This window comes from Sus scrofa, chromosome 1, assembly GCF_000003025.6.
Source record: "Sus scrofa isolate TJ Tabasco breed Duroc chromosome 1, Sscrofa11.1, whole genome shotgun sequence".
In the NCBI taxonomy this organism is placed as follows: Eukaryota; Metazoa; Chordata; class Mammalia; order Artiodactyla; family Suidae; genus Sus; species Sus scrofa.
In genome coordinates, this window is record NC_010443.5 from 186,028,288 (window position 1) to 186,041,804 (window position 13,517).

Genomic DNA, 13,517 nt, shown 5'->3' on the forward strand with positions numbered 1-13,517 from the left:
AGTGACTGAGAAATGCTTTATGTGGTAGGGAAGGAAAAGCTGGAGAGCTTTTGATTGTTAGGCTCTCCATTCTCAATTTCAGAGCAGTACTGATGAAAAGTCGCAAAAAGTTTACATACCCGTCATTTACATCTAGTTCATTCAGAGATTAGACCCCCCACCCCCAACATGTAAATAAAGTTTGCTAATTCCCTCACTGATCCAAGAAAAACATGTTTTTTGGGAAGGAGTGGCCGAATGTGGTTTTCTCATTCATAAAGTGGTATAAAATTAAACTGGATCCAATGTTGTGCTAGAACCATTTTAATATAATTATACATATCTGCCAAATCCAGGAAGAAAAGGTTTATGCATATATAACTTTTCCAGTTAACATCTGCAAGCATAAACAACGATGATCTCAGTTTATAAATTCACCAGGGTCAGAGCAATTGACCAATGTCTCTTTTACTGCTAGGCTTACCAACAGTAAAATAACAGATGAATTAGTGTCCTTTTGTTTCTCTTCTCTCACTCTCCTTGTCCAGAGACATTTTGTTGTAAAGTTTCAGTGCAGCTCACCTCCAGCCAAAGGTAATCTTTTTAGATAAGTACTCAGTTGCTCTGAATTTACTTATAATTATAACCTATTTAATCACAGAAGAACCCCTGCAGAGGTGGAGTTCAAGGTTGCATACAATAACAGGAGATCACAGTTTTGAAGTCTAGCACAGATTAAAAACCACAGATGTACCATTTATATAAGACACACACTGATTGTCTCTTAAACTACATATTGACTCCTTATGAACATTATTTTTTAAATAAAGTAGTGCATCTAGGACAATCAGTCGCACAATTCACACAGCCCTGAAAAGTTTTTCAGTGCCAACTACCAGTTGGTCATGAAACGTGAGTGAGCTTGAGACACTGTCCATTCCTAAGATTCAACCAAGGATTGGCTAAAACATTGGAACACCTCTGCTTAAGAAGGCTATGTCCTTCCCTCCTGTCCCTCACAATTTAGTTTTGTTTATTTTTGATGGTATTTGGTTGCACATGGCTAGAATTCTTTCGATCACTTTGCAAATCAGGAAAACCAATGATCTAAAACTATGACAGACTGGTTTGTCCATTTCAGGTTGCTGGTTGGTAGGCCCATCTAAGGCCTTTCCTTTTTCCTTCTATGCCTCCTGGGACATTGATCAGAAGATGAGTCTGAGCATCATACCATCTAACTCTTTTAACCAATGCCTGGCTAAAACTGGAATGTCCAGCCCAGTATATTTAAAAATCACCCACAAAAAGAGGTTCTACAGATCTTCACAAAACCTGGAATTTCCACGAGGATGTCTGATCTTTATAATCCAAGCAGTCAGCATTGAAGTTAAGCTTCCAGGAGGCAGTTTGGTCCTTATAATCCAAGCAATCAGTAGTCGAGTTAAAACCCAAGCTTGAAGCTCCATATCCCTGGGTGGACAGAGAAGCTGGGGACTGATTGAGATGGCTGGTGACTGCATTGGTACCCATGGGACTGAGTGTGGTCCCTGGTCCAGGAAGCTGGTGATGCATAGGGGTCAAATAAGATCCACAGTCCATGCCCCCAAAGTAGGAAGTTGAGCCAGCATATCCTTGACTATAACCTGAAGCCTGAGTATAGGTCATGGGGTAGGACCTCTGCATGCAGGAAGAGGAGGTGGACAAGGGATCTGACAGTGGGGAGATGGAAGCTGGGCTCCAGATAGACACAGGAGCACTGCTGCTGGAAATGGCCGGGACTGAGGTGCTAGAGGGGGGAGTGAACTGGCCACTTGTTCCACTCTCTGAACTCACTTCCCGAGCAGGAGATGTCTTCTTTTTGGCAGGTCTCACTTTGTTTTGACCTCCATTCTGCTGTTGTTGCTGCTGTTGGCGGCACTTAGCTCTTCGATTCTTAAACCATACCTTGAAAGGGAAAGAAACTTCTTTAACATGGTTTCAACAATTCCTTAAGGAAAAGACTCCCAGGTTATAAATCAGTCATAGAAGGACAGATGAGCTAAGGAAACAATCTCTCCTGCCACTGAAACCTCTCATATATGCTCCTGGAATTATAAGTTGGAGAGGCTCTATCTAAAAACACTTTACACCACTTTACTCCAAGCTCAAAACAGAAAAATTTAAGATACTCATCCAAATCATATGGCGAAAAATTCTCCACTGCACATTCCTATCTCTTATTTCACCTCAAATACACTTACACATAGACCCAGCTGTATTTTGGAACATTCTCACAATGGAATAGAATGTATCAGTGTCTTTGGAATGGGAACATAAGAGAAGGTAAAAATTCTGTTATATGCCAACAAGAGCAGCTTAAATTCAAATAGTTTACAGTCTATCTTCCAGGAAGCAACTGGTACTACGTAGGTTGGTTCCATCACTCTACTTTTTGTCTCTCCTAGAAAGACTCGGCAAAAGAAAGCTCCCAATAGAAATGACCCTGTTGAGGAAGAAAAGAAGGTCTGAGAGCCACTATTCACCAAAACCTTCCTTATGGTAAGTGAAGTGACTTGTATATACTCTGCTTTGAGCTCAAGGACAGACTTCTCTCCTTGTCTCACGTCTGAGACTGAGGCTAAGCCTTCAGTGTAGTGCCACTGAGCACTTAGTTTGTCCCCAATATTATGTTTGTTGGACTGTCAACTTTGCCTCTGTGTGTAATTTTGAAAATTGTCTTTACCAGCAGCCTTTTTCATGTTCTGCAATGAAGGAGTTGTGTTTGTGTGTGAAGGGGCTTATCAGAGAAACTACTGGCATTTTCTGGGCAAAAGTCCTTAGTTGTCTTCTTGAATGAGCTCTCCATATGGGTATCTTAACTGTAGTAAAAATGGTGCCACCAAAGCTGAGCACAAATCACCAACCATTCAGAGTCATGGTGAAGACTTTAGTTCAGGCCTCACAAGTACTAAAACTTCTTCTAGCCTACTTTGTAATAGCCTTTTTTTGATTTGCAGTTCATGCTGTGTCCTAGCTGAAGGGAGTCCCAGGTGTATATATGGTTTAGGTGCTAAATATTCTTTCCAGAGAACTCTACACAGAGCTTGCATTCCAGAAAAGTTGGAGTTTACTTTCCTCTCCACTTTAAAGTCAAGTTAAGGAAGATTAAGGGAAAGGGGGTAGGTATTACAGGGATATCATTTCGATATTTTATCTAAGTGGCTCAGATCTAGCAGATTCTGTTCAGTCCCTAATAAGTCAAAGAAAACACTCTCGTATTGTGCGATTTCTTCTACCACCCAAACTAATATATGACCTTGAGCAAGTCATTTCCTCTATTTTTTCATCTGTAAAAATATTGGGACTTTCCAAGAGCTAAGCTTCTTTTACCCCTAAAATTAGATGAGAAGGAGGGGGTAAGGATTTCCAATAGGGGAAGGTAAGTATTAAAATATTATTACTATCTTCAAAACATGCCAAGGCTGGGCTTCTGTCCATCAAAGACCCAAGGGTTCTTGGACTGCACCCTATGACTGAAACTAAATCACCAGTCTTACCTTGTAACCCACCTGAACACCTATGTTTATAGAATGGGGGAGGGGTGGAGGGACAAAAAGGGGCAGGAGGAGAAATCAGGCACTCAAAGGGCTTTGAGCTAAGAATTCACTGGCTTCTGGTGGAGGGTTTGGTTTCAAACCTCCCTTTGGCCTTCTCTAAGAGCTAGAACTCTCCTGGGTTCTTAGCATCTACCGTGCTGTTGGAGAGGGGGCACGGTCAGGAAGGATGGTTCTGTCTCCATCTGCCCTACCTGAACCCTGGACTCCGGCAAGTTGATTTTCAGTGCCACCTCTTCCCGCATGAAGATATCTGGGTATCGGGTCTTAGCAAACAGTGCTTCCAGCACGTCTAGCTGCGCTCGGGTGAACGTCGTCCTCTCCCGCCGCTGTTTCCGAGGGGTGGCTGCGGGACAAGAAGCCCAGGGCCCTTTAGGGTGGGGAGCAGTTTCTCAGTCACAGGGGTCTCTGTGGGTGTCCGACTCCCCCCACCCCCACACCGCACCACTTCCCTGGTCCTCGCTTCCTTTCCCCGTTCTCCCCAGGCCCTCCCAGACCGCATCCCTTCCCTTCCCTTCCAGGGAAGACCCCCCACTCCGCCTGACGTCGGAGATCGCTCTAGACAGAGCGTCCCTTCGAAAGCTAACAAAACAAATGAAATAAAAGAAGACAACACAACATCAACAACCAAGAACTCTCCCAAATCAAGCCCTAAACCACAACAGAAAAACTCCATTCCATGAGGTCAAAGGATCCCCCAGGAGGGGCAGCTCGAATTGATGGGGCAACTCTTGGTCTTGCCGAGAGATCCATGCTCTTTAGGACTCCAAGGGCCTTTGTTCCTCCAGCTTTAAAATGGGGACATATTTCATACGTGTCCTACATGGATTTTAAAAATCAGATCTGACCGGAAGGGAAAGCACTCGCACCTGGGTAAATCACACCTCTAGGGATTAGAGGCCAAGGGCCTGAAGGTCAGAGGGGAAGCCCCAGGCATATCGGGAGAATTTATGATGAGAAACCCGACTCCGCCAAGAGGGCACTTAATGTGAAATTGGAAATTGCCCAAATGATATGGGCAGTAGCCTTCCTCACCCCACTCCAAAGAGTGTCCCCTATTCACTCCAATTAAAAATACAAAGATGTGCTTTTTTCTACTCCTTTCCCCCCAGCCCCTGCCCTCTTTGGCAGATAAATAATACCCTGTGGCTTTGAGCTGCTTCTGGGAAGGAAAACCCAGTGGGGACCTCGAGTGGAGCTTGGGCGGGGGCGACAGGATGGCCAGCCCTGGAGCTCTGGGGGTAACCCGGCAGACCCGGCACAGGGAAAGGCAGGACAGGAGTGCCTCGGGAGTCACTTACCCGGGTAGCCCACCGAGGGGTGCAGCAAGTCCATGCCCGAGGTGGTCAGACTCAGCCCATTGACTGCGTAAGGCGGTTGCTTAAGATAAGACATCATGCTAAGGTTGTTTGGAGGCGCAAAGTCGGCCCAAATCCGGGGGACCCAGCCAGAAGGTCTCGCTTCACTTGGGGTGGACAGATTTAGGGTCCTTGGTGGGTGGAGTGGTGGAACTAAGGCAAAGCAAACAAATAAACAGAGGAGCTGGTTTACGGCTTCGTAGGATGCAGCCCTACCACTTTCCACCACTAACTTTAAAAAGAGCGGGGACTATCCAAGGCAGAGGCTTTTAAGAGCCTCTCCCCACCTCCCCTCTCCCCAGCTGCTCGAACTAGAGGAGAGGGAGAGAGACCAGATAAACCTGTCTTCCCCACCCCCAGCCTAAACTTTAAAAAAAAAAAAAAAAAAAAAGACCCAAGAAAGCAATTACAATCTGCCTCCCCCACCCCTTCCGAACAAAACCCCACGCCTCCAAATGCACACATTGCATTCCTATCCCTACATTTGCATAGGACTCCTTGGCTGGCACTAGCTAATTGTCTCAAACAAAACTTGATTGGGGCCATTTGCAGAGACAAAGAACTCTTTGGCTAAATAAATAATGCTGATAACAAAGCCCATTGCTGAGAAACAAAGAAACAATTCAAGAAATCTACCTCTCCCCAGACTGTTGCCTTTCCAAGGCAGATTTTAATTATCTTAGCTTTTTACTACTTTCAACTGCTGCAAACCTAAAATGTCAGTGCATTTAACATCTAAAATACCAACTTGCTAAACAACAAACTTGAGAAAACTGCTCAACCACTATTATTCCACATTTGAAGCCATTTCCAGTAATCATTTTCACCTAATTAGTAGTGTGGGTAATTAGATTTCGAGGTAAGTAACAGATTTATTAGGGTTTTCGAGAACCTTGATTATATGTGTCTAAAGAACTAAACCTAAACAAACAAGTATTTAACTTTTAATCGACATCCATCAAATATTTAAACATAGTGCAAAAAAAGTCTTCAAGTTTGGCGCAGGGTTTGCTAGAAATTCTAAAGTAAAGTTAGAATCCCACCAATCAGATAATGACAGGCTCCCACATTTGCAAGTAGAAAGGGTGTGCATTTGTAGTGCAAGCCGCTTCCATGTTGATTTTGATGTGTGGAGGCTGCTGATCCTGCAGGAGGCAAATTTTCAGACATTTGGGTCCTCAGCAACTACAGCAGAGTTTCCTGTTAACTCTACCTCCTTTTTGCACATTTAGTTTTGAAGAAAGTAGATGCACAAAAAATTGTGAAACTAATAGAATTTCTTCCTACTTTTAAATTTCCTAAAATCCTATAAGAAAAAGAACTCAGAGGAGGGAAAGGAAGAAAAATAAAAGTTATTTATTTTATTCAGATGGGTATTTCTCACTCCTCCAAGAACAGGGATGCAAATGGAAGTTTATAGACTGGCTATTGCAATTCTGGCTTTTATTTTCCTAAAAAAAGGGCACTTATCCTGCAGAATCTCTACTTTGCAACTTTGACACTATGAGAGATTGCTCCAAAATGGCGGCTACAAGATTAGAAGTTCCTTCTTACTTTTACAAAGGTTCTACTGAGTTTTAAGGACTTTGGTTTTCATATTTACATTGCTTAAGATGTGGAGACACAAGGTTCCACAAGTACTGCAACTTCTGTTTTAAATTTGTAGCACAGCAAACAAACAAACAAAAATTCGTTTTTCCACCCTCAGATCTACTTTAATGTCATTTTATAAATGCCCTTGTTGGAGTTTATATTATCTCCATCAATAAAACTAATTTAGTTGCTCCTACAAAAAACTTGTTTTTTTCTCTTCGAGATACAGATATTTGGAGGCTGTGAAAACAATATTGCTTTAAAATACAGTCATGCATTGGTTTAACAGCCTTTAAGCTGGAGTTCTTTCTCCTTTAATACAATCTTACTTATATTGGAAAGTTCTGAACTACTATAGAAACCATTAAAATCATATCATGTATACACTTGAGAAATATGGAAGCGTTCTTACACGCAAAGCTCTCACCCAATTAGAAATGCCTGACACATCATACATTAAAGTAGCACATTCCAACATAAAAAGCAGTTACAGACAGAAAGCACCAGGACAGAGATCCTTCTTGGAGCTCCTTTGCTCTACCATCGAAAAATGGCCAAAGTTCCCAGCATAGACTGTTATCGCATTTACTATTGGATACATCTTTAAAAGAAAAGGGAACAACAACAAAACCAAAGTACGACATTTTCTCGACAGCTAGCCTGGGTACGCGCTCTCTAAAGAGGAGGCCTTGGACCCTTCCATCTAACTTTCAAAGCCCTGCCAGGACGTCCGCCTTTCTCTCTTCCTTTGATAGGCCAGAAGGGGAAAAAGAAATCCCTTTGCAAAAATATAAGCCTCAAAACGACTACTCAGTAGGTGACCCTGGAAAATTCTTACCTAGAAGGAGCGGGCGGCGGTCGCGCGGCGAGTCCCCACAGCCGCTCGGCGCCCGCACCTCCGGGCGTAAGTGACTCGGTCCGGCGTCCCTGCCCGGCGGCCCCGTAGCCTCGCAGCCCCGGCGTCCGAGGTCCCGCTCGACTGCCTGCCTCGGGCCGTGCCGCCTTATATCTAACGGTCAATTCGTGCAATCTGTCGCTCCCCTCCCCCTCCCCCTTGTTTTTTTTTTTCCCCACATCTTCCAAGGAGCCCATCTACCAGTTGCTGTGCTCTCGCTCAATAATAATTACCTCGTCCGAGAATTAATTATAATAAATGTTTTCTTGATAAACTAACGAGATAATCCGAAGGGCACACGTCCCTTAATTACTGGCCGCCGTGCTCAGCTCTGCTTCTCGTCCGGGCTGATTAATTTTCTGCATGATGGAAAGGAAACAAAACTACGCGGACTGGCGACCGGCCTGCGGCTTGGAAGACAACGAAGTGGAAGAGGAGAAAGAAAAAGGAGATACGTGGGCAGCGAAGAAAACAGCCAACGCGGGCCTCCCTCCGGCGAACTCGAGTGAAAGTTTCTGGCCTCAGGGAATCAAACAACGCTGCCACCCGCGAGGGAGGGAGGAAGGAACGTGCCAAAGGGTTGGCCTTGACTATTAATTATGGCAAGGAGAAAGCCCTGGTGTTAGCCCTGAGAGTGTCTACCTGCCTTTGGGGGGAGGAGTCTCCTGTCCGACTCCTCTCTAGTGCTAATAACTTTGGTGACGGGAATAACTCCCGAAACGAGCCGGAGGAATCCTAACCCTGAAGCTCTGGGGTGGAAAGAGAATTTCCTTTCAGGAGTGGTCTACCCGTTCCCTCCCAAGCAATGCACACTCCAGGGCCAGCGCAGCTCGGCCTTCGGTCCCCGCACCCTACTTCTGTCTGGGAAGGAGGAGAAAGACGCCTCGGCAGAATTTTGACGGGGTCTTGAGATTCAAAAAATGTGTCCTGAAACTACTGTGATCTCGAGTCACTTGAACACATCAACACGAAGACTTCTTTGGAGTTTGCGGCGCGACTCGCCGCCGGTATCAGGTGCCGGCTGAAACCTTGAGCTGGTTCCCACCGGACAGACCGAGATTGGAGGCTGGGCCTCAGCGCCCGGCTCCTCCCGGCCCGACCCGGCCGGCGACGCCCTGGAGTCCCCGAGCCTGGGAGCCGAGCGCGCGAGCGCTCAGGCAGGCCTGGCCACTGCTCCCGCCCGAGCAAGCGGAGGGGCCGCCTTCCCACCGGAAGAATTCCAGTCCTCTGCCCCCCGCGCCCTCGGGCAGAGCAAGGGGCCACTCACCGCCGCTTCTGGCCGCCCAGGAGCGCGCCGAGGGCCGCGCCGGGCGGGCAGGGAACCATTCCCCGCAGTCACGTTGTATAACGGCTCTTCCACGCTCGCACGGTCTGGGACCGCAACACACAACAGCCATAGAGGGGGGTTATGGCATTCCCGGGGCTCACCCCCTTCCCAGGGCGGGAATGGTGTTAAGAAAGAAAAAGGAGATTTGGAGGCCCTCTTCGGCCGAGAACCTTGGTGAGCTGCCCTTGGCTAGGGGAGAGGGGGCCGAAAAGAGCGAGCCGCGAGCGTCGGGACAGACGAGATGCGAGCGCTCTCTGTCTCCTCAGTTGTCCTGTCGGGTTTCCTCTCGCGTTCATTATGAGCAGGCAGGGGCTCGAGCTTCGGCTCCGACCCGCGGAGAACCGAGCTTCGGGCGCCCGGGCCCTGGGAGGCGCCCAAATTTTTACTATTATTATTATTACTATCATTCATCCATCCATTCATCCTTCTATCCATCTTGCTACATCTGCATCTTTTTTGACTAGGACTCTGAAAACGTCCTTGGGATCAACAAATGTCCCCAACTACATCTGATGGTCAAAACGCAAAGATGGCAGGGAGAAGCCCAGAATGAGCGTTGACATAAAACAAAACCACAAACAACCTCTCCAAAATACCCCACGTTAGATTCGCAGGGTTTCCACGATGTTTTGCTGAAGCAGCGACCCAGGAGCGCGCTCCCTCCCTTCCTCTCACTCTGGTCCTCAGCTCTAGATTACAAATTTTTCACAATGATCATTATTAGACCTCAAAATTTTGCAAGGGAAAAAAATACACCAGCTTTCAGAACTCCACATTTGCAGAGGTGCATTGGTCGGTCTATTGGAGGTAATGGGGTGATGGTAGACAGAGGGACATATAGATATGGTTATAGACAGACAGAGAAGACAGGGGACTCTTACCTTACAGCCACATGGGAGGTTAAAAAAAAAATCAGGTTATCCTTCAAAATTCCAAATAGCCAGCTATCCTAAAAGAAATCAAGAGTATTGAGTTAAAAACCTTGCAGTCTAAACCCTTCCATGAAAAGTCAAACACAACGAAAAAATTTTTTCTAAAGAGCAGAAAACGAGGAAAGTCACTCGAGTTCGAAATGCGCGTGGGCCCCTCTGTGATACATACAAAGTAGACGTGATGAGGGCTTCTCTACCGATTTTTATTTTTAATAACAGTGGAGGCTGAGTTGGAGCTGAGGTCGGTTCCGCTCTCAGGGAGATTTGCTGAGAAAGCGCCTCTCTGGCAACTTTTTGACGCAAACTCTCCAACCAATGGCAGAGAGAGAATGATTGACACATCTAAGCCAGAGGGAAAATAATAAAAACACACAACAGGGGGAGGAAAACAGGCTGCTGCTGCACGGGGGGACGAGCAGGCAACAAATCCAGGCCTCCGACATTACCAGAATGTTCTTAAAAGGCACTGGGCTCTGCTTAAAATATACATTATGGGTGCGTGCGAACTTATTGTATAATTAAAATGATGGACAAGGAGGCTTCTCCTTACCTTCTCCTCTTCTTCCGTTCCTACCTCTTCTGCCCCCCCTCCCCGGGCCTTTTGTTTTTGCTTTTGTTTTAGGGAAGACGAGAGAGAAAGGAAACCCATTCATTCTAAGATGGAAAGATAAAAATATTTAAGTCAAGGTTGGAGAAGGGTGAGGGTGGGGGATAACTGGGTTATCGCATTCCAAGCTGGCAATAAGTGTGGAGAAGAGACACAGAAATCTAGTGAGACTGAAGCTTAAAAAACACGACTTCATGGTCTCACACAGGGTCAGACTAAACTAAGTGTACCGGGAAGGATGAAGAAAGGAGGCCTGTGAATGAGGCGTGAGCGTGTAGGCAAGAGAGATGCAGACACCGAAGTCCAAGAACAAACTATTTTCAAAACTCAGTGTCTCTTCCACTCTTTATGCCCCTAAAAACATCTCCGGCCCGAAGCGAGAGACCCGGCTCCTGGTTTTCCGCACCGGATTTTTAGAGTTTTAAGAAGCCCAAGGCGACCTACAGAGAACAGGAACCCCAGCATCTAACCCCAGGACGGGTTTGGGGGGCAGCAGGACCCAGGTCAGGTCTAGGGGGTGTGAGAGTGGTGTTGGCAGGATAAGTGGGGAGGGACCAAACGTGGGAGGCCCACGATGGAAACAGTTCCTGTGTTAAAACGAACGCCACCCCAGCGCCAGCCGCGGCGGGGCCTGGAGCTAACTGAGCCCGGCGGCCCGAGCCCAGAGGCTGGAGAGTGTCAGCACCCGGGGACCGCGCCGCAGAGAGCGAACCCCAGCCCAACTTTTCCTCCTGGCACAGAGCGCTGGTCCAGACCGCTCGCAAACAGAGCGGAGTCCCCAGAAAAGGATAAACGGATTGGGCGGGGGGGGGGGGGGCACCAGTGGACCGGCTGAGGGTGTGTGAAAGGCAGGGTAGATGGGGGTGGAGAGCAGAAGACAGTTCCTGCCTCACAACTCCCAAAGCCCGAAAAGAAATATAGAATCTCTTCGTAAACACCCTCCCACCTCCAACCACGCCACCACGGCAAGTGGGCCCAAAGAAACAGCTCGCTGCTTTTAATTTGGGGACCTATGTTAATGAAGTTGGTAATTAATTCGTCGCTTTGTTGTCGGTTCTTATACTGTATGTGTAATCAAATGTGGCCGTCCTTGGGATTTACAGCAATTAACGAATTACGAGAGTGCGCACGAGGCAGCCAGCGCTCCGCAGCCGGGCTGGGCTCCGACTCCGGCTCGGCCTGGGGCTGGGCAGTCGGCGGCCGCGGCCAGCCTCGCAGATATCTCTAGAGCTTTGGGCCCCGGGTCCCCACGAAGCCTCGAGCGGCCTGGGGTCTGCCCATCTCCTCCCGGGCCCTCTGCGACCGCTCCAGTCTGAAGGGACCCATTGGCTGTCGCGTTCCCTGGAGTCGCGACTTTCTGGGGCCCCGGGCTGGGGGGAGGGTGAGTACAGATCTTTTTTCTCACTCCGCCCCAACTGTACCAAAATGCTTGGCGACAGCCCCGAGGCCTTTAGTTGAGGAGGGGGTGCGACAAATGCCCCAGGTGGTCTGCCCGGTGCGGCGTGGGTGGGGAACGCTGGGCCAGAGTCACCATGCTTTCGATGAAGGAAGGGCAATCCACCCCGACCCTCTGAGCCAGAGTGCCTTTCCTATCCCAAGAAAGGACAGTGCTTCCCTCAGTTTGATCACAATGACCTTTAAAGCAACAAAGAGCGAAAAAGAAAAATGGACGTTGAGGGTCTAATAGAGGGGAAGAGTGGTGGGGGAGGCCTTGGGGAGAGTGGGGGTGGGATGGGGTGGAGAGATATCAAACGCGCGTTTGTGATGTCCACAAAGTGAGTGAAAATTTTTAGACTGGGCGATCTATCTGCTGTGGGATCCGGAGTCGTGGGAAACTCCTCCAGCCCGATGTCCTCTCAGATGGCGGGGACAACTGAATCTCCCTGAAAATTCCCCCGTTCTGTTTGACAGGGCAGATTTCCGCGCCGTGGGGGCGTGGGAGGGCTTTTTCCTTTCCCGCGGTCCAGAGCAGACAGCTCCTGCTTCTCCTTTGCCCTCTCGTCTAATAACTTTTGCCGAAATGCGTGGCCAATAAACCACGAGTTGGAAATGGACAGTGTTAAATAAACAAAGGTCTCTTTAAAATTCTCATCCACTTCAGATGTCTAAAGTAAGATTGTGATGATTTTGTCACGGTTTGGTAAATTTACCCCTTTAAGAGGCTTTCATAAATCCCAGAACACACCTTCAGCCAGATTTGAATATAGATTTAGGTTTTAAAACCCAGAAGCTGGAAACACTGCTTTATCAAAGAGAATTTCCCTTTAGCTTAGCAATGTGCTGAAGCTCTTAAAAGATTGGATCTGAGAGAGAGAGAGAGAGAGAGAGAAAGAGAGAGAGAGAGACAGACAGAGAGGAGAAGGAGAACTAGACAGAAAGAGGCAGACGAGGAAAAAAGACTTTCTTTTTCTTTCTAGAGGAATTCTGCCCAGACCCAGCAGCAGTTGGTAGCAAGCAAGCTTTCTCCTGGGTGTCTCCTGGAAAAGTTGCAAAATTGCTCTTCACCTGTAAGAACATGCTCTTTATCTTCCAGTCTCTTCTTGTCAATTTGGAAACTGCAGACAGCCTGGCTCAGGTACAGTTCCCACAAACCCCACTCTAGGTCAGGACAAAAGCCACTGGCTTTGAGGGAAGGGGGGCTGGGCTGCTGTACCGAAAACCTTAGACACTTGGTGGGAGAAAAAGACTCCTTGGATGAAAAGTCTAACCCAATTTTCTGTAAGTCCTTCAACTTCCGATATACTTAGTATGTGGTCATTTTATATTCTCTGATGATGTTTAACTTTTTTTTCCTGTGTCCTCGGTCTTAAATTTTTTCTTCTATGAATCTGACTTACAGTAGCACGCTTTATGTTTTCAGGTAATTTTCATTAATGAGAGAATGTTTTTTAATTGTCATGTATAATTACCTTGCTATGAATGTAAATATTCAGAAGCAAATTAAGAAAAGCAATGCATGGGGAATCAAATTATTTGTCAGAGCTTGCGTGCAGTTTCCAAAATATGGCCGATACTCATATTTTGAAATCTAGACTCATGTCTGGTGGGCTCACATTCTCCACTCCACATGCCAGCCCTCTTTTAAAATATTCCAAACTTTCCTCCAAGTTTATTAAGTACGGTGGTGTGGAGGGAGTGAAGGAGTGGGAGGAGAAAAGAGAGAGATCGCAGGATTCTTTCAGGCTAATTAAAAAAGAAGAAGAAGAACAAAACCCGTATTCCGTGAGAACACA

The 13,517-nt window shown here is 47.0% G+C and overlaps 1 protein-coding gene across 9 annotated transcripts; it reads right to left on the reverse strand.

Moving 5' to 3' along the window:
• Positions 288-10,739, reverse strand: OTX2 (orthodenticle homeobox 2). 9 transcript variants are annotated; one of them, XM_021102464.1, is made up of 5 exons: positions 9,847-10,739; positions 9,627-9,694; positions 4,874-5,083; positions 3,767-3,942; positions 288-1,923 (listed from the first exon to the last, which is right to left on the reverse strand). In XM_021102464.1, the coding sequence occupies exons 3-5, from the start codon at positions 4,968-4,970 to the stop codon at positions 1,303-1,305; spliced, it is 894 nt and encodes a 297-aa protein (XP_020958123.1). In that variant the 5' UTR covers positions 4,971-5,083; positions 9,627-9,694; positions 9,847-10,739; the 3' UTR covers positions 288-1,302. The 9 variants fall into 9 exon arrangements, with proteins under 9 accessions (XP_020958123.1, XP_020958171.1, XP_020958174.1 ...); XM_021102512.1 differs by having other exon boundaries at positions 3,767-3,918; positions 9,847-10,717; XM_021102515.1 differs by having other exon boundaries at positions 3,767-3,918; positions 9,627-10,717.